Source organism: Macaca nemestrina, chromosome 5, assembly GCF_043159975.1.
Source record: "Macaca nemestrina isolate mMacNem1 chromosome 5, mMacNem.hap1, whole genome shotgun sequence".
NCBI classification, from domain to species: Eukaryota; Metazoa; Chordata; class Mammalia; order Primates; family Cercopithecidae; genus Macaca; species Macaca nemestrina.
In genome coordinates, this window is record NC_092129.1 from 10,888,789 (window position 1) to 10,910,315 (window position 21,527).

The 21,527-nt window shown below is 41.5% G+C and overlaps 2 protein-coding genes across 2 annotated transcripts in view; one reads left to right on the forward strand and one right to left on the reverse strand.

Annotated features, from left to right (window-relative positions):
• LOC105487509 (plasminogen) overlaps positions 1-10,343 on the reverse strand; it is a 50,828-nt gene extending 40,485 nt beyond the window's left edge. Inside the window, exons 1-4 of the mRNA XM_011750967.2 lie at positions 10,182-10,343; positions 5,989-6,124; positions 4,666-4,772; positions 1,302-1,416 (exon numbers count right to left, since the gene is read on the reverse strand). Of these exons, the coding sequence (XP_011749269.2) occupies positions 1,302-1,416; positions 4,666-4,772; positions 5,989-6,124; positions 10,182-10,230 (407 nt within the window). The 5' untranslated portion in view covers positions 10,231-10,343. The remainder of the gene's footprint in view (positions 1-1,301; positions 1,417-4,665; positions 4,773-5,988; positions 6,125-10,181) is intronic.
• LOC105492004 (lipoprotein(a)) overlaps positions 1-21,527 on the forward strand; it is a 302,231-nt gene that overhangs the window by 42,641 nt on the left and 238,063 nt on the right. The gene's annotated exons all lie outside the window — the stretch shown is intronic.

Sequence of the window (21,527 nt, forward strand, 5' to 3'; positions counted from 1 at the left end):
GCAACGTAAAACAAAACAAAACAAAACGTGCCTAAGCGTAAATAGCTATGAAGAAGCAGATCAAGAATTCAAAGTTGATCTGTCTGATTCCAAAATCCTAGTTTTCTCTGAAATGCAGCTTGAATTAATGGGGGATGGAGGAGGGAGTTAAGCTTATTTCAGTTCTAGAGATGAGTTGCTGTGTAGAGACAACCATTTAGATGAAAATCACAAGACTTACAGTCTATAAAGGCAGATTTTATTTCTGGTTCTTCTGTGAACCTATTTGGGGCAACCTCGCCCCCCAAGACCTCAGTTCCCTCATAAAGATGAGCCTAGACTACCTTGTAAAAATGGCCCAGAGTGTCTCCATGGCCCTTGATAGTCCCTGACTTCGCCATTTGGTTGAATCAGTTTTCATTATCTCATGGGGAATATTCGATCTGCTCGTCTCATAGGGATATAGCAAAGGCAATTTCTTGAGTGTTGTGGGAATGGATAAAGGTGAGTAACAGGCACTAATTTCCTATTTGATAAGCATCATTACTGAGAACTTAATGCCACCTAACACCAAACTGGGAAAAGTACAAAAAATGCACTAAAATAAATAATAGGCAAGTTGCGAGATTTGAATTTCACGTATCTTCATTTTCATTTTTATATTTTATTTACTCTTTTGCTCCACAATTTGAGTCAAACATGTGATGAGAGTTCTAACTCAATATGTTTACGTCAGTCCCAAACATAGTCATCTTTGGTCTTTTCTCAGATTTGGCCTAAAACTCATAGTTTCATTGATTTTGTTTTTAACTAGGCATTCTTCTATGTCCTAGGTCTTCGAGAAACCTCCATACCCAAGGAAAAATAGAAAGTAACCATGTTCTACTATGGTGCTATAAATAATTGAACATCGACATCAAAAAGATTCTTTCTGCTTATTCACATATTCTGGTTTGAATTAAAAGTGATGAAATTATCCTAAATACAGTTGGCCCTCTGTATCCATGGGTTCCACATCCACAAATTCAACCAACTGTGGATGGAAAAGACTTGAAAAAGATGAGATAAAATAACAATATGACAATAAAACACAATACAAATAAAAACAATACAATACAACAATGATTACATAGCATTTACATTATATTAGGTATTATACAAGAGAATGTATGTAGGTTATATGCAAATACTGCAGCATTTTATATAAGGGACTTGGGAAGCATGGATTTTGGTAGCCACAAGGGTCCTGGAATCAATCCCCCGCAGACACAGAGGGACAACTGTACAGTAGATGAACACAAAGATGAAAGGGAAAGTCTTACTTAGGTCTGTGGGGAGAAGTGGAACTCCATTTTTGACAGGTGATGCCGGTTCTTGTTTTGGACATTGTCCCTCTGTAATTCTTTCCATTCCCAGTCTTGCACTCTGAAAGATACACTGAAGGGAAGTCCACACAGTGGTCAGAGTCTTTCACAAGACACCACATGAAGGTCTGCACAGCACAGTCACGTTGAGAGAAAGATCTCATGCACCAGACCCCTTGTTTCTGCTTTCTAAAAGATCATCTTTTGTATCTGCAAAAAGGCTGCAGTCAACCGAGCCATTCCATACTTTGATTCATATATTCAAATGCTACTTATGAGCTCTCTGTGGATCCAGCCCCACCAGGATGCTGGGGACACATGGGGCACAGTGCAGCCGGGGGCTTGGCCATCATGGAGCTCACGTTCTAGTGGAATCAGGCAGGGGGGTTACAGGAAATATTCAAGGAAACAATATGAAATGAGATCACTTCATGATGATGCATGTTACATACCTGATGAGACAGAGTGAGAAAATGGGGAAAGGGCTTTTTAGATGGGGGAACGGCAGGCTTTTCAGAGACTGAAAGAGATCCAACCCACTTCTATATTTTCAGGCACTCAGTGATATGAAAAAGTGCCACACAGGGCTATAAAACTGTGGTCTACTGTAAATGGTTTGCAGTAAAAGTTCTCAACCAGCTTCCACTCAACCAACTCACCAGTTAGCCAATGGGCCCTCTCTTGCCTTTAAAACAGTCTGGTACCCACCTGGGCCCACATGCAGCTGGCAGGTGTTTGCTAGTGTGCCCACCCGTGTCTGTTCCCCCCACATGAGTTATGTGCTTACAACGAGTCATTTCTTGGCATTTTCCAACTTTTTTACAGTTATATTTAATTAAAGATGATCTAAACTGAGAAATGAACGTGAAAAGAAACAAAGCTCTTTTTTGTTTGGTTTTTTAACTAAATTAAATGTTTTTAAGGAGTTGAAACATGAATCATTTAAAAAATTGCTATCAAATCCATGGAGGGCAACCCACTCATATAGTTGACTATAAAGCTTGAGGAGGAACTCATAAAAAATCTAAAGGTTTTACACATTCAGATTGATTAATAAATGTCGAGATATGGTCCACTTCAAAAATAAGGAAAGTGATGATTGTAGATGTTGCACTAGAGCATAGTTTATGCAGGAAATGCACCAGAGACCTTCTACTGGTGACCCCATATTCAAAGAAAAAAAGCCTCTGCTCTACCTCAAAAGGTGTCAGGTACACTTGTGTTTTCAATGAAAATATAAAATGTTTAAGATATATTTGAACCATCATTTAATGTTACCTACTTTAGTCGTTTTTTAATTCACTGATCCATCACTTGGGGAAAGTACTCCTAACATACCTACAGCAAACTAATGCTTTTAACCCAATACTACGTATTATGATTGCAAGTACATCTTCATTGGGAACGCAATGCTATGTGTTATGATTGCAAGTACATCTTCATTGGGACCTAGTATTACAGTAGACATAAGATACTCATCAAAAGTGTAAACTCAAGGTACTTTGTGAAAGGGAGGTCTAGGGGTCAAGGAAGATTTGCAAAGGAGGTGATGATTGGGCTGACACCTAGGAGACGAGAAGGAGCTGGCACAGCAGGACAAAGGTGAAGGGGGTCCCAGGCAGGAGGGCGTGTGCTTGGAGTGGTGAAGGAACAGAGGTAAGGCCAGTGTAGAAAAGTTTAGCAAGCCAAGCAAACAGCAGCCGGGGGTTACTTAAATAATGCCGGGCCCTAGCACATTTGGAAAGTCTTTGGGTCTTATTTTAAGGGCACTGAGAAGGGCTTTAAACAGGGCAGTTACATTTCTAAGAGATCATGTGTACAGCTACAAGTAGCCCCAACCAGTGGTGATAGGGTCTTGGACTCGGTGAAGGCAGTGTGGCTAGTGGCAAGTGGCAGAAGTAAATGTGATCTAATACTGTTCCTGGCAAAACCCTGGCAGGTAAGTTAGCAGCAGGTCAATATCCCACAGCAAAGAAACAAAGACCAAAAAAAATGACTGACTTTTGACTTTTCGCTTCTCTTTTGTTTGTATGTACCCACCAGAGTTTGTATAACCTTTTGCTCCCTTCTGTCACTTTGAAAACAAGCAAACTAAGCCTTCAAACTTCAGACTTCAAACTCAACCTACAGTCATTCCCATGTTCCTTCTGGTTAACAATTTACAAACGACATATTTAAATGTTAGCATTTTGTAGACAGAATCAGGTTTTTTTTTTTAAATCTGGTACAATTAGGTGATCCTATTTACTTTACTGCTTGCTTGCTACTTGTAAGAACTAATAACTTCACCAGATAAAGTTTAGATTTAATCTGTACTTTAATCTCAAGAATTAGAGATAAACAGTGGTAAGGAAGAAAGTACAATGCCTACAGCTAATGAAACCGAGGAAGATGAGTTAATGCATAGAAATAATTCCAACCCAAATAAATACTGTTTAAAATGCGACTTGGAGTTTTGCCATGATACTAGACACAATATGGCAAATCATCCTCGAGACTACAAGAACTAAGGTGTTTCCAGTCCTCTTTAACACCTGTGATGCAGAATATTTGGAGAGCTAAATTGTTATTATTAACGGTCTTAATACCTGGCCACCAACACAGTGTAGGAAACAGTTTTTAAAGTGTCATACATCCCTTCAAATCTTCATACGCTTAATGAAACATTTGCACATCTAAAAAGGCATGCAATTTCTATTGAAATCCCATCTGCCTCTTATTCTAAACAGTGGGACTATTGACCCACATTTTAAAATAAACTATAGAAAAGGAACTGTAACTTTTGCACATTTTTAAAAGACAACATTTAAGAAATCTGAGAAAAATATAGACCATGTCTCCCAAAATGTGAGGAAGAATAAAAATAAGATTTGTGTCCCAATCCAAATGTTTCTGAGGATTAAAACACCTCAGTATTTCTATTTTACAAGACTTCGTCCAGACAATAGGGCCCAAGGACCATGGTCACCCTGCAGAATAAGAAGCCAAGATCAAAAGGAATGCTTAGACTTCCCATCTCCTTGTTAAATATAAAATAATATTTTAAAAATCTTATTTTCAGGGTCATAGAGGTAGAAGTGATTTTGTAAATCCAGTCGTTTCATGTTTTGAACAACAAAAAAATTAAACCCAAGAGGTGAAGTAATATACTCAAGCTGACATGGCTAGTTAGTAATCAAATCCTGTCCTAACTCAGAATTCAATTTTACCACTCCATAGTGCCTTCCTCCTCCGGTCTCATAAATTAAAGATAGAATAGACAAGGAGGAAGAGTGGGAGGATGGGGAGGACAGAAGGAGGAGGAGGAAGAAAATGTACTCACCTTTCTTTTCAAATAAAACGACATCTCTCATCCTAAAGACTATGGAGGACTTCCTGTTTTCAGCCATTATCACACATTGTTGCTCTTTACTGTGATATTGGAATGACCTGCAGAAAAAAGCAGGAAATCCAGTAAGTATTTTTCTTTATTTAAAGAAAACAAATGTTTATTAATAAGTGATGTGATACATGCTAAAGATCATTGAATCTCTTGATGGACCAGGGAGTTCAGAACTGCTGCGTCTCAGTTATTTGGGCATGGCATCAATGAAGTACTGAACAAAATACACCAATGTGGCAGTAAATCTTCTTGTCTCCTGCCCCTACCTTCCCTCCCTCATAATTTTCTCTTTCTTTTTGTTTCAACTGCTTTACTTCTTCTTTACTCATCCTCTTAATTTTTGTTTTTGGGTTGGAAAGAAGCAACTCCGGTTGCTTTGAACCCATTCCCCAAGATATTCCATCTCCGTGACCTCCCAACTCTGATCAGTTCCCCTGAACCTCTGCTCCACATTCCACCTCGCCCTGGCCCCTGACCCCTCCCCTCTCCATCCTGTGGTCCTGCCGTGGGTGCTCAGTCTGGCATCCATAGCTACCTTCCCAGGCCCATCACCTACATAAAGTCTCTACTTTAGTCAACTTGATCTCTTAATGGTCCCCCTGAGAAAGTGCAGGGCCGCATCTTCCCCTGCCTGCCTGGTGCTTGTCAAGAGCTCTCTCAACTCCAAACCCAGCTCAGTTCCCACCTCCTCCCTGAGCCTTCTCTAGCTGCCTCAACCTTAGGCACTGTTCTTTCCTCTGGATCTGGGTAGAGCATGCATTGATTATGCCTGTACCTCACTTGGGCTGTCTTTTTTTTTTTTTTTTAACATTATTGCAGTACCTCACTTGGACTGTCTTTTTTTTTTTTTTTTTAACATTATATCCAGTTTCTTTGACTACACCTTAAATACTAAAGGGCAGGCACTGGATCTTGTAACTGTAAGTCATTGCTCAGATCTATCTAGGACACTTTCATTCACATGATCCTCAACAAACATTTACTGATGATCATGTTAAAAACTGGAGCTCAGAACAATAGCTGCTAATATTTATGTCCGGTGTAGAAACAAATAACTTCCTTTTAGGGTATTTTTCTAACAAAGACTCCAATAAACCTTAACAAGAAGCTGTTAGTATGGCTTCACATACTTTGAGCAAATACAGTTCCAAACTCTGATTCCATCAATTTCTCTTTCCTCTTAAATCGTCAATAAATTTGTGAGTAAATTACTTGCCATCCGAATTACAGATTTCTGGGTAGGTGCAACGACAGTGGAAATACCTGCAGGTGAATTCTTCCTCCTCCTCACATTTTGCTGCACATTCTTCTATGCTTCCTGCCCCCAGCTGCTTCTTAGTGATGCTGAACAGTGAAGCCCCCTTGGTATTCACATAGTCATCCAGAGGCTCTCCTTGACCTACAGGTGGGAGATCCAAGTGGAACAAATGGTCAGGAAATCAATGCCAATGTCTAATTGTCATGACTTCCTTTGAAGCTATTTGGTTAGCATTAACCAAATAAAACTTGCTGTTTACTGGAAATAGAATGGGTAGCTATGAATCAAATGTTTAGTTAAGAACACAGAGTCGGGCCTGTGGATATAAAGAAAGATGGCAACAAAAGACACTGGGGACTGCCAGAGAAGGGAGAGAGGGAGGGAGGCGAGGGCTGAAAAACTACCTATTTAGTAGGTATTTAGCTCACTACTTTGGTGATGGGATCATTTGTACCCCAAAGCTCGGTGTCACGCAATTTAGTTATGTAACAAACCTGCACATGTACCCCGACTCTAAAAGTTGAAATTATAAAACAAAGAAAAACAGTTTCATTAACAGATTGCAAGATAGTAAAAGATTAACTGGATTGATAAACAGGTTAGAACTATGCAACCACTATGTTACCACATTAATGGAGATAAATCCTTAAATAAGAACAAATTCTATGTTTGCTATCGATTGTGCCATGTCATGAGAGAAGAGTAAGGCACCACCAGTGGCAGTTGTGTTACCAAGATTGATGTTGATTTGTTCATCCCTGGGTAGAAATGGAACTTGGAGGCCATTGTTTGATTTCTTACCATATGCGCTTTGGTTCTGACACTGTCACTTTAACTGGTGGGGGGCATCCTCTGAATGGTCCCTCCTTGAGATACATAAATTTTGGTGCATGGATGATGTTGGAAATACATAAGAACGGAACTAAATTACGTTGCCACCTCGGACAAAAATTGGGCAAAACACTGGAGGGTAAGAAGCTCCCCAGCAAAGAAGGCCATTTGTGTACTGGGCTTCCTACAGTCACACAACACTACTAATTGGGGAGAAATCCGTTTTTCCAAGGTGTTGACAGGTATCTGAATTTTGGAGGAAATTGTAAAAAAGCAGAACCTGGTACAAATACTGGTCTTGGTTTTTCTTTGAGATCAAATCTGAGACAATGAATCTGTCTGAAAGCTGCTTTCTGCCTGGTTGTGGCAGAGGGTGGCCAAGGGGGCCTCAGCTGTGCTCCTACCACGAGGCTACAGAGTGTCCCCTGTCCTGAGGCTCTTCCGGACATCTGGCTGAGCTTTGGCAGCTCTATCCTAGCCTGGAGATGCCAGCTCCATCCTTGGCACAGAATGCTAGTGATTTTCACAGGGGTGAGAGGCCAAAAGAGGCTAATAAAATGAAGGTAGCCAAGCTCCACGGAATTAGACAACAGAACAACCTTGACCACTTTGAGAGGTGTGGTGGGGGCCGCAGGCAGAGGGAGTGGGTTACAGAGTGACTAGGAGAGCAGTGGAGGCGGCAGCAGGAGACAAGCCTGACTCTGAAGACAGCGAGCCCTCCAGGGAACATGCGGTCAGGGGAGGTTCTGAAAGATGGCACACTTCAGAGCGCATTGGTTTGTATGCTGATGACAGGTATCCAGTAGGAAGGCAAATGAACAGATTCTCATTCTCAGAAAGGCCGGTCCTGACCTCCTGAGGGTACACAGAGCACAAGGGGCAGGACAGGGAAGGGGATGCCCCCTCATCGATTCATGCAAAGTCCTAGGCCAAAGTTCCCCTGCTCCCCACCTCTGGGACTTTGTCCTTCCTCAATTTAAGATGCTTCAGGCTGGAAAAATGGATTATTGAGCAGGAGTTGGCTGATGCATTCTAAACCCAATCCACCAAAAAGCACTTGAGAGATGTGTCAAAAGATCACAAAGAAATAGATGCTTTAGGCCCGTATCCATGTCTTCACCCTGCACTTTCTGTCAACTTGAGCTCTCATTTCCAAGAAGAGTTGTGTTTTGGTTACTTCTACAGCTCAGAGTGTGACTTCAAAACACACCATAAATCCACAAAGTGTGTCCTACAGTGAGTTAAGTTAAACTTTCTGAAGAGTTTTTTTAAAGTATAGCAGAGCAGGCTACAACTGATGTTCAAAAAATGGAAAACTTACATTTATTTTCCCCTTCAATTAAGTTACCTCTGTGTCGTGTTATTATGCTTCATAGCACATTGTTGCTGAGGTCCCCTCCCCAGCTCCTGTTTCTAGGAAATATCCCAAATCATAATCACACATTTTTCTTTTTAATTTGAAATAATTTTCCCCCATTTTTTTTTCTCTTATTCACCTCTAGAACTCATGTGGCAATAGGATTTGATAGGGCTTATTTGCTGGCAAGGAAACATCAAACAAATCTTTTAGTGGAAAAATACATTTATATTATAGGTAAAATGCAGATGTATATTGCTACCGATGCAAATGTATTTTATTAATGCTGTGAGAATTTCTTCCTCACTGTGGTGTGTGAATGTGTATGCATATTTGCATGTGTTAAAGACTTAGTAATTCATGAAATGGAACATGTTTCTCCACTTCCCACTAAGCATGGCTGTAAAAGAAACTTTTTCCTCTCCCTTGGCATTCCAACATACTGGAAAGATGATATATCCACAGAAAGCCTTGCTTTCCAAAAATGAGAGAATGTGCCCCCTAGGTTGGTTAAAACATATTCTAATCCTGTGGCAGAGAAGTTTGATCTAGCCTTTTGGTGTAGCCCGCTGATTAAGTTCATAGTGATCTATGTTCTAGTTTCCATGGGCTGAAATATAATATTCATACCCCTCAACACACATCAATTTCTTACAAAAATTTGTTTGTTTAATTTTCTCCTGCTCTGTATTTTCTTTGATAGTTCCTTGAATGGCTTCCACTAAATTCAAATGTATTTGGCTCTAAAGTGCAACTTGTAAAATTTTATCTGGTAATTTATAGATTGAATTTCAAGTATGTATACATTATTTACATGAAGAACTACTAGCAAATCGTATGATTCCGTTTGTATGAAATGTTCAAAATGGCAAAGACATAAATACAGAAAGTAGATTAGTGGTTGCCAGAAGCTGCAGATTGGGGGTAACAGCTAAGGAGAATGGAGTGCCTTTTTGGGGGTATGAATAGTTTAAAAATTTATTCTGATGGTGGCTGCACAACTCTCAATATATTGAAATCCATTGGATTGTATGCCTTAAATGGGTGAATTCTGTATGTTAATTATATCTCAATAAAACTTTTTTTTTTTAAAAGAAAAAGAACTACTAGAACATGTTTAGAATATTCTTTCAAAGGCTTAAACAAAGCTGAAAAGTGAGAAGAGCCCTAGATTCCTTCTGGGAAACCTGGCTTAAATCCAGGTTTCTTTATTTTCCTGATTTGAGAATTTGGTCACTGAGCAAATAACATGATTTTCCTAAGTCTAGATTTCTTTGTTTATAAAATGAGGATGAATATGCCACCCTACCTATACCATGAGCTAAATAAGATACGGTTTGTAAAGAACGCACACTCACACTGACATTTACACACAGGTATGTATGTATGTATAAAAATGTGGGGACCTAACCCAAGCACTAAGTGAGTATTTGTTGAATCACTATCTGCATACGGCATCTGGCAAATGGATGCGTGTAATTTCTCCAGGGATAAGAAGCAAACGTATACCTATGGAAAGCCTTATTCAGGCCATAACAAAGAGAGAAATGCTGAGTCCCTGACCCCACCGCCACCATGAACTGGTGAGGCAACAGAATATATTCAAAGAGATATTTCATTGCTTTAACTTGCAAGTAAGGGGAGCATGACACCGTAACAGAGATGATATAAATTAATCAAACTGAGAACGAGGCGAAGAGCTTAGCCATCCTTTGCATAGCTACATTGGCTGTTTTTCAATTAGACCAGCCATTATGTGGGGGCACTCATTTAGATTTGAAAAATCACCCATTATTTTCTCTGCCCATTCATTCCAGCACCCTGACAATCTTCACAGGAAAATTAAACTTATTTCTTGAAGAATTCCTCAATCTTATACAAGATTTTCAACTGGGAGTTTCATGAATCAAAAATTAAACGAATTGCACATAAAGCCATGGCATATGTATTTTTACTACACTGTGGGAGAAAAAATAATTATTACAATTAAAAAAAAAAACTATGTCTTACCTGATTTCAGAAATAAAAGAAGTAGAAGAACCACTTCCTTATGTTCCATTTTGGGACTGGCCAGCAGTGCCCAGAAAGTGTGTCCCAATCCCAGGATGTTGTTGACTTACATGAGAGTAAACGAATCCACAAACCAGATAGTCAAATTAAGTTAATTATTCTCTCAGAGACCCATGCCACTGCCTCAGCAGGGTTCAAACATTACCTTGAATAAAAGGTCCTTACAAAATGTTTGAGGGTGGAATCTGCAATAGATGCTGGGAAGTGGTGAAAGCCATCTCCCCCCTCGGCTGCTCCATGCTGCCCTCCTGTGTCCTTACTCCTTCCCTCACCCCTTGTACTTTAGCTCTCGCAATTAGTCTTTTTTCTTCCCCTCTTCTTTTATTCCCCTTCTTTTGGAGAAAATAAAATCATAAAAGTATCTCACAATTGCTGGTACCTTCCACGACGAGACCCTCTGCCAAGCACTGCACCTTCAGAGCCTCCCTCAATCTTCCCAACAGGCAGTGCTGTTCTCATACCTGCTGTTCCAGGCATGGGGCTAAGGCCTTCCCCCAAGGTTGTGTGGCTACCCGGGGGTGCAGCTGATAGACACAACCCTTTCAGGTCTTAGATGACAGGCTTAAGTTAGGTGTAAACATTAATGTCTCCACATCCTACACCAGATGACATAGAAATTACAACATAAGTGAAAATATTTTATTATCTTCAAAATTTCTTTATTCCCAGTGAATTCACATTTTCTGTAATTATAAACTATAAGACATCAATCTTTCACCCAAATGAACATATGGCATATTATTATATTCTCATTCTCATGAAATAAAGCAAGAGTGGTAGCATTCAGTGAAAAGCATCTATGTCAATTTTAAATGTTGAATCTGTACTTTCCCTTGACTTAAGGTTAGAGCGACCAGGTAGTACATATGCTTTAAAACTTCTATTTTAGTGTTCAAAGATATTTAGGAATAATTCAATTGACCTCTCTATTTTAGATGTGAAATAAGGACCAGAAAGCATCATTCCTCTTTCCAGGCAGTGAAATTCCTTCTTATTCATTAACTGGGAAAAGAGTAGAGGTGGGAGCCCAGTGGTCTTGGGTGGAATGTCCTGCGGAATTCCCTGGGATTGAGGAACCATGCAGAACCCTCGAGAAGAAACCACGTTGGGCAATAAGAGGGCGGCCCCATGTGAGGGACAGGGGGGACCTAATCACATTTCCTGATTTCCTATTTTAGCCTCACTCTCCTCTCTCCTCAAATTCTTACCACTCCCTTTATCCTCTCTGACTCACCTCATGGCCCAGTTCATTAAAGGGGACAGAAGATGGAGGTAAGTTGAGAAACCAGCAGTGAACACACGTTTTATTTTTAATGTGAAATGTCTCTTAGGGGGCTTATGTTGGTGTGCTTTAGAAAGTACTTTGGGAAAAAAAAATAGACTCTACTAATATATAATGCTTCCAGCGTGTATTTACTTCCACTTAAAATATTATTTTAGCAGTTCCTCTTCAATAAGGCACCTTGGGAATGATGTTGTCAGAAATTCTATATCCACATAATTTTCTTTTCCTGTTGTTGTGGTTTTGACTTGGGTGGTGTTGGTATAGCTCTTGCCCAACTTTCCCCTGGTAGTTGTTGGATGCACTCAATTCTACAAATGTGATTTTGTAAATCAGTTGCCCTCGTAGTAGCCTCCTGGCTGTACATTCTTCCCTACCTCCATAATCCATCAGCATCGTGAAAGCACAGAGGGATGTTGAGCAGAGCTCTGTGCTGGAGCCACCACACTCTGTAGCCTGTAAGAGAGGAACAAAGAGGAATGAATGCGTTGCTCAGGTATAGACAGGGACGGGTGCATAGACACTTCTGCTGTGGCACGGCCCTTCATGTCCAGGGTAGGCATGAAGCAATGGACTATTCCAGATTGTACACAGGAATCTGCACTGCACTCTTAGAGGGATTTTTGCTCTAAAGACAACTGATTCAAAATAAGGCGCTTTCTACCTGAAAGAATGGCATGAACTGAGAAAAGATATATATAGAGAGAGTTCTGTGTACTACGATCAGGTTGCACATATTCTGAGATTTGTGTATTCTTATTTAGTTCAATTCATTATTTATTGACCACTTACTGTGTACAATATTATATTAGATTCTTTTAGGATTACAGTTGACCCTTGATCAACTTGGGGGCTTGGCACCCTGACCATACACAGTAGAAAATCCAGGTGTAACTCTGACTCCCCCAAACTTAACTACTAATAGCCTGTTGTTGGCCAGCAACAGTTAATAACATGTATTTGTATGTTATATGTATGACATGCTGTATTGTTACAATAAAGTAAGCTAGGGAAAAGGGAACACTTGTAAGAAAATCATAAGGAAGAGAAAATACATCTACAGTACTGTTCTGTATTTATCCGTACAGTAAGTTTACACTGTCTGTTTGCAAGATGAATCATCTGTCTGAAATGGAAGCAACCCCAGCTGCAGACCTCAGTCTCTGTTACGTATCAAGCAGATGAAGTTTTTCTTGTAATGTCAAATGTCATGACTTTTCTCTGCTTCTTGGGAGCACTGCCAGCATCACTAGTGCCACTTCATATGGATCCCACGGTGTTATTCAAGGTTTACAGTACAGCACGAAACAGGAAGAAAAATACATGCGGACAGGGAGAGGGCACTTTTTACTGTGATACACAATTCACTGGGGATGAACTGCTCATGCCGGGATGTTGAGCATCACAGCACGTTTTAAGTGGATACTCACAACACCTGAGCTCGTTGCAACAGCAACAGGAGGAGGCTACAAAATTATTACAATAGTGTGGTATGCCCTACGGTTAAATGTATGCAGTTACAATTTAATACCACATCTGTATGTCTGTGTACACTTCTCTCAACTGAGAATAGCACCATATACGATCTGTGAGTGTTTGTGTACATAAGTTTTACTAAATTTTAACTTTTGCAATAGTTTTGTATATATTTTATGGTAGTAAATAATAAAATAGACTAGGTATCTACATATATTTTATGCATTCATGACATACTTAACTTTTTCTACTTTATTTTGGTATTTCTAGCTACATGGTTTGTCTTTGAGTTTTTTTCAAATTGTTGCAAAAATTCCAAAACATTTTCTAACACATTTATTGAAAAAAATCTGTGTGTAACAGTTCAGACATGTGTTGTTCAATGATCAACTATATGTCTAAAAAGTACAAATCAGTCTCTAACCTTCCCCAGCCTCTGTATGCTAAAGGAACTACAGGAAACTTTCAAACGCAAGATGTGTGGAGATTCTGCTGCTGCACTTGTAGCAGGCGTAAGAACATTCAAATAGGCTGGCTGCGGTGGCTCACGACTGTGATCCCAGCACTTTGGGAGGCCAAGGTGGGTGGATCATGGGGTCAGGAGTTCGAGACCAGCCTGGCCAGCATGGTGAAACCCCATCTGTACTTAAAATACAAAAAATTAGCTGGTCATGGTGGCGTGCTCCTGTAGTCTCAGATACTGGGGAGGCTGAGGTAGGAGAATTGCTTGAACCCAGCAGGCGGAGGTTGCAGTGAGCCGAGGTCGTGCCATTGCACTCCAGCCTGGGCGAGACAGCAAGACTGTGTCTCAAAAAAAGAGAAAAGAACATTCAAATAAGATTGGAGACAAATTGAATTTCCTTAGCTCTGCCCTGCATAAGGCCTGCAATCAAGATCCACTCAGATCCTCTTATGAAAGAATAGACGTCTCTTACAGCATTAAAATGGTAAATTCCTTGCAAGTATTTACAAAGAAAGTTATAAACACCAGGAAACGTCAACCTCATCAGGAGGTGAGGTAGAGTTCACCATTCTGTTTCACCTTAAGTGGAAACTGCAGCCAAGTCACAACTTCCTAGGTGATGCATGTCCGTGCAAGCTGGACTGCATTGCTGGCCTGACATTTGCACCTGCCAGCTCCTCGCCACCTGTACTTTCCACCTTCCTCCAGCCCAGGCTCTGCTGCCTGGGAACTGCCATTCTAGGACAACTCATTTCATCAAAATGAACATCTCTGCATAGCCCCAAGAGGACAGTATCATTTCCAAATGGAAATAGCAAGAACTTAATCTACTAAGGACTCATGTAAAGCATCCCTCTGTCATGGTAAGGGTCCTCAGAAAGTTTATCTGTGCCCTCCATGCCAATGTGCAGATTGTTTTTACTGCTATTTTAGTGTATTAGGGCATATCAGTGAGGAGACTTGTACTAATTAACCTGGAGGTGGCTCTTCTTTCTTTAGTTGCCCTTTTCCACATGTTAGCCTTTGTTCATCCCCAGGACCATGCAATGAGATGCTTATCAGCCCTCATGTCCCGTAAAGAGATAGCAGGCTATCTCTCAGTTAGCACAGTGGTTAAAATGTAATCCACTAGGGGACATTTTCTCTCTTTTCTTTTCTTTTCTTTTCTCTTCTTTTCTTTTCTTTCTTTTCCTTTCCTTTCTTTTCTTTTCTTTTTTGAAACAGAGGCTGGTTCTGTCACCCAGGCTGGAGTACAGTGGTGCAAACACAGCTAACTGTAGCCTTAACCTGGATTCAAGCGATCCTCCCACTTGAGACTCCAGAGTAGCTGGGACCACAGGCGCATGCCACCATGCCCAGCTATTTTTTTTTTTTTGTATATTCTGTAGAGACAGGGTTTTGCCATGTTACCCAGGCTGGTCTTGAACTGCTGGGCTCATGGGATCCTCCTATCTCAGTCTCCAGAAGTGCTGGGATTACAAATATGAGGCACTTGCCTGGCACTAGGGGACACTTTCTAAGTGAGATCTAACTCATTCAGGGCTCAGTGAGGTGATTTTTTAAAATTGAATTGTGCTTGAAAAAATCTAGGTATCTATTCATCTTTGAAAAAATTAATTTCCATTGGCCATCTCCTCATTATTAATAAGCATGGCCGTGTTACATGCTTAAGACAAATATTAGCAGAGAAGAAGACAGTCAGTCCCGGATAACTTAGTAGCTGGCATTAAGGCAGCACCAGGACTCCCCAGAGGACAGTGGAGGGTCATTCTGCCCTGAGGTCCAGACTCACCATGGATAAAACAGAGATGCACCTAATCATCCTTCCCATCTCTCACATTCATTGTTCTCTAAGCTCATACAGAAAAAAAAAATCTTATCTCACAGTATGTCAGGGAGATAAGTCATGTAGAAAAACATTAAAATCTTTTCAGGAAAGCAAATGAGCGCACAAAAAAAGCTGGTGAAATCTGAGCAAGGTCTGCTGACTAGTTTCTGATATTGTGCCAATGGCAACTTTCTGGTTGTAATCATGAACTATAGTTATGTAAGATACTGCCTGAGGGAGGTGGGGCCATAGGCACAAGAACCTCTCAGTACTATACCTATAACTCATTGTGTTTATACTTATTTCAAAACAAAAATTATATGTATATATTTATGTATACATGTATATGTTTGCATATACATGTGCCTATATTTGGAGACATGTGTCTATTTTAGGAGAACCTAGGATGATGTAACTGCTTTCATACTAGTTAAGAGAATTCCCAAAGTTCAGGGAAAGTCTAAAGTTATAGAGTTCCTAACTCAGGGTGTAGAACTTGGATTCTGGCTGATTCTCATGAGCTCCTAGGATGAGTGGGTGGGACAGAGAGGCTTCACCACCACCACGTTCCCTCCCTGGCTGGAAGGACTGATGGGTGCTAGAGAGCAGCAGCCCCCTATGTGGGTCCAGAACCTAGAGGCTGGAGTAATTCATGCCTGCTCCTGCCTCCCAGGTATTCAAGGGAAACCCACCATCTCCACACACCAGCAAAACACCAGCAAAACAGAGGCCCCAAGTAATGACTTCTCCTTTCTCATCTCATCCTGCCACCTGACCAGCTCCTGGGTTCCTCAATCCAAAGTTGGGGAAGAGAGAAGGGAATGTCAGTGGAAAACACTTTTGCTATAGACACTTATCCTTCAGATGTTCTTTCAGTGGGTACAGTGTTTAGTGCTGTGCTAGGTGCCGGGGAATCAAGAGTAAATAAGAGGCCATCTTTGCCCTCAAGGAGTCTTCGGTCTAATGGAGTTGGGGCAATGCAGGTCTGTAAACTGGAATTGTAAAAGTGAAGTGGCCCAGGTCCCATTTGTTGTAGTGGTGCACAGAGAGACAGTCTTGAGAGGTGAGGAGACACTTCCCAGAGGAAGTGACATCCAAGTTGAGACTTAGAAGACAGCTGGAAGGCCGGGCACGGTGGCTCAAGCCTGTAATCCCAGCACTTTGTTAGGCCAAGACGGGCAGATCACTAGGTCAGGAGATCGAGACCATCCTGGCTAACACAGTGAAACCCCGTCTCTACTAAAAAATACAAAAAAAAAAAAAAAAAAAACTGGCCGGGCGTGGTGATGGGTGTCTGTAGTCCCAGCTACTCCGGAGCCTGAGGCAGGAGAATGGTGTAAACCTGGGAGGCGGAGCTTGCAGTGAGCTGAGATCCGGCCACTGCACTCCAGCCTGGGTGACAGAGCCAGACTCTATCTCAAAAGAAGACAGCTGGAAGGATGAGAAAGGAGAAGAATTCTGTGGAGTCCTAATTAGGCAAAAGGAATCAGGCTGGTGGCACTGAGAGAAAAAGAAAGAGAAAGCAAATAAGCTATAAGTTTGCCTTTCTTCATGGTCCAGGACCATAGCCCTCCTGTACAAATAACTCACAATCTTCCTGTGCCCAGCTATCACCAGACCTTCAGCTGATAGAAAGATGCAGGTTATCCCACTGCAACCTTGGCATTATCAATACTGCACAAAGCCCTCTTCAGCACGCAACACAAGCAACATCCTATAAAACCCCCAGCAAGCCTTTGTCTCTTGGCATTCAGTTCCTCTCTTGCTGGCCTGCCTGTTGCTCCCTTGCAACATATTTTCATACTTTCTTTAATAAATCTGCCTTTCTTTATCTACAACTGTCTTGGTAAATTCTTACTGCTCATCAGATACTGGCCTCAGATAGTTGCTTCACCTGCTACACATTATTTAAGCAGAAGAAATATATGTGCAGGATCCCAGAGGCAAGAGGAGCAGGCAGATGAGAGGAATTTGGCTAACATGGGGAAATGGTCCAATTGTGCAGGCTTCTCACTCTGTTTCAAGAAGTTTAGACTTCAGCCAAAGAAAGGCAGGGAGTACTGTTACTGAAGGCTTTTAAAATCCAAGGGTGGCTTGATCTCTCTGATTGCAGCATAGTGAGGAGGTCATAGGAGGTGAGAGATAAGAGGGAGTGAAAGAAGGCAGTGGAGAAAGAGAAAAAAGAATGGATTAGGGGGATGTTGAGAAAGTAGAATTGACATGATTTTGTGACTGATTGAATGTGGGGAATGAAATCAAGTATGCTGCCTGAATTTCTGGCTTTCTAGTGGATAGTGGTATCATTCATTAAGAAGGAACATATAGGAGGGAATAAGATGAAATTGCCTGGGGACAATGTTATGTTTAGGAACTTGAGAAAACCCAAGTGGAAATTTCCAAAAGGGAGTTGGATATTCTGGTCTAGAACAGGAGTTCACAAACTATAGCCCATGAAGCAACCCTATTTTTATAAGTCAAGTTTTATTGGAACGTGGCCACACCCATTCTTTTACTATTGTCTGTGGCTATATTTGCACTACCTTAGCAGAGTTGAGCAGATGGGACAGAGACAGTACAATGACCAGCAAGCCAATAAAATATTTGTTATTGTCGCTTTACAGAAAAAGTTTGCCAATTCCTGGTGTACAGCCTAGGAAAGAGGTCTGAGCTGGAGATGTGGAATTAGCAGTTGTCAGCACATAGGTGGGATTGAAGCAATGGGGGTGGACAAGCGTGCTCAGAGAGAGAAAAAGAAGGCTTGGGGTAAAGCCCTCAACAACACAAGGACCCAGAAGAAGAGAATTCTCTAGAGATGACTGAGAACAATTAGCCAGAGGGGAGAATTGACGGTGTGAGTCCAGAGAAACCAGTGAAAGTGAAAATTGTAAAAAGGTGGGAGTGGTCATGGGTACCAAAGACTTGTGAGAAATCAAGTGAGATGTATCCTGTGTGTGCCAGAAGGTGAGAGAAAATGAGCCCAACATAACCTGAATAATACCAATCTCAATGGCCCAGGCTCCCAGCAGTCTACTCTGGCTACTGCTACCACTAAATATAGTAAAACTCAGTAAAATAGCAATTTTAATTAAATAAATTCCTGACCTATCTCTGTAATACTCCCTTCCCAACATTTTTGCCTGCGTACTCTTTGATTGCCTCTTCAATAATGTTGTAATATCATATTCTATGAGAGAAGAGAATAATAAACTATTTTGGCTCTAGTATTTTATTGTTGATAGATTTAAATTTTTCTTCTGGCTTCATAGCTCATGATTGATAATGGAAGATAAGTTTTCAGGATTCTTGGCACACTTAGGAAAACCTTTATCAAACTATTTTTATGTATGAGCGGTAAGATTTGGAATAATTCCCAGATGGGATGAGCTAGACTCTTTTCTAGCTTTGTACATTTCTATTTTTCTTATTCAACTTTTATTTTAAGTTCAGGGATAAAAGTGCAGGGTTGTTACATAGGTCAACATGTGTCCTGGGGGTTTCTTGTGCAGATTATTTCATCACCCAGGTATTAAGCCTAGTACTCATTAGTTATTTTTCCTGAGGCTCTCTCTCTTCCCATCCTCCAACCTCTGATAGGCCCCAGTGTGTGTTGTTCCCCTCGATGCGTCCATGTGTTCTCATCATTTAGCTCCCACTTATAAGTGAGAACATGTGCTATTTGGTTTTCTGTTCCTGTGTTAGTCTGCTAAGAATAATGGCCTCCAGCTCTATCCATGTTCCTGCAAATGCACATGTCATATGACACAATCGTGATGTAATCTATGGTCTTGCATATTTACGTTACACCACCAGGTAAGTCGGCACAAGGGAGGTTAAGACTATTCTAAAATCTGTTTTACACAGGGACAGCTAGCAATAACATACATAGAAGTGACTCCATACCACATAAATAAATCCCAAGGAACCCAAACTCAATGACTCAACTCAATTTTTCTTTTACCGGATCCTCAAAACGCCCACATTCTCTCCACCACTACCCAACATGAGGGCAGAAAGAGATCAGAATTTTAGCCAATTACAGCTAAAATGTCTGCTTCTGCAAACTTGACAAAAGCAAATGACCAAATGGATACATTGCCAGGGCCCCTCCAGAGCCTCAGAAGAGGCCTGTTGAAGTGGTCTTTTGCTATGGGATAAATCAACCCAAAACATAGTGGCTTAAAATAAGGTGAATTATTTTATTTCTGAATTCTGAGGGTCTGCTGGGCTTGGTCTCTTATGAGGTCAGTGGTGGTTAGGGCTGAAACCATCTCAAAGCCTTCCTCACTCACATCCCATGGGTGATCTCAGCTGTTGCTGGAACCTCATCTGGGACTATCGGCCAAAACACTCAGAACTTCTCCATGTGTCTGGGCTTCCTAGAAGCATGCAACTAACTTCCAAGAGAATCAGGCAGAAGTTATTTCTCCTTTACAGTCTAGCCTGGAAATACTCCAGCATCATCTGCATGAGAGTCACAAGTCTCCCCAGATTCTAGGGAAGGACATATAGACCCGACCTTTCCATGGGAGGACTATCGGCCTCACAATGTAAGAAGAGTACATGTGGTTGGAGTCTTGTGGCTGCCATCTTGGAAAATACAATCTGCCATGGGACTCATGCAATGAAGGAACCCTGAGCCTGAATGTTATTAGCTTCCCTGTGCATCCGTCTCTATTTATGCATGTTCCATAATTCATCTCCTTCCAGAGCTTGCCAAAAGTGTCTCTCTATAATCCTTCTCTCTCCCACGTTGACACAGGTCAAATCCTTGAACTCTGTTGCCCAAATAGCTTCAAGCACATCTGCTTCCACTGAAGGTTGAGCCAGAGGTTAGTCTCCTCCCCCTCCACTAGTGGTGGCACGAACCCCCAATATCACTGTGTCTTTGTTAGGTAAAGGGACTTGTATATTTATGGCAGGTGGTACCTGGGGAATAAGCTCTGGCTGCCATTGCACGCAGAAAGTTAGGTTTCTGCTATTTCAGAGGATAGCCCCCCCTTGTGTTCAGTCAGAGGTGTAAACACATACAGTTTTATGGGAATCAAAAGTGTTGCAATCTTTAAGTGCCATAAACATGCAATCCTTCTTCCACAAAGCATGCTGAAGGATGTGCTTTTTGGTGCTGTGGTGGCAGGGTTAAAATGGATTTTTGGCATTCGTCCCACTTTCTATCTCAAACAAATAGTCCCTCCAACCTGACATCATGGTGTTGGGGGAGACCTCTGAGTGCTTGGCACAGCCAGCCATGTGGTATGGAGCCACTTCTGTGGCTTACCACCATTTGACAGTAACCTCATGAGAGACCCCCAGGGAGAGAACTGCTTGGTCAAGCCCAGCCAACCTCCTTTTTCCCTTAATGGAACATTCTCTCAGGAAGCCTGGCTGTTTCTAACAAATTGATCTTGGCCCAGAGCCATCCCAATTTGTACAAGATTTTATATCCCTGCACCTCAATAGTCATTAGAGTGCTGGCATCTCAGTATTTTTCTTCCAGGCAGACTGCTCTGGCCCACCAGGTGAATAAAGGTTGTGTTTAGATGGTTAGGAGGTTCCTCCCAAGTTTTAAACAGTGTCCAAGCCCCAACTGTAAATCAACTGGGGAGACACGCCAACCCTAATCACCAGCACTGTCAGAGCTCCAGTCCCCACTCTACCAAGATGTCCTTTTAGAAAGATAAAGACTAAAAATGCTCACTGAGTTTGGTGATGAGAGTCAGTAGAGGGGTGGGAAGACAAATCATGCCATATGTCTCAGCCCATTTGTGCTGCTGTAACAAAGAGTCACAGTCCTTTATGGATTACCCAGATGACAGCCTGGGTAACCCATATAGGACAGAAATGTATCATCTCACAGTTCTGAAGGCTTCAAAGCCCCCGATCAAGGTGCCAATTATTACAGTGTCCTCACGTGGCAGAAGGTGGAGGGTAAGAGGATGAACATTGTGTCTTCACACAGCAGGACAGTGAAAGAGCCTGAACTCACTCCCACAAGCTCCCTTTAAAACAGCATTAATTGGCCTAAATTCCCAAAAGTCCCCGTCTCCGAACACTATGGGGGATTAAGTTTGCAACATGTTGGGCTGAGGGCAGCAGCTCATACCTGTAATCCCAGCACTTTGGGAGGCCAAAGCAGTGGATCCCTTGAGCTCAGGAATTTGAGACCAGTGCAGGCGACATGGAGAAACCCTGTCTCTACCAAAAATAAAAAATTAGCCAAGTGTGGTAGCACACACCTGT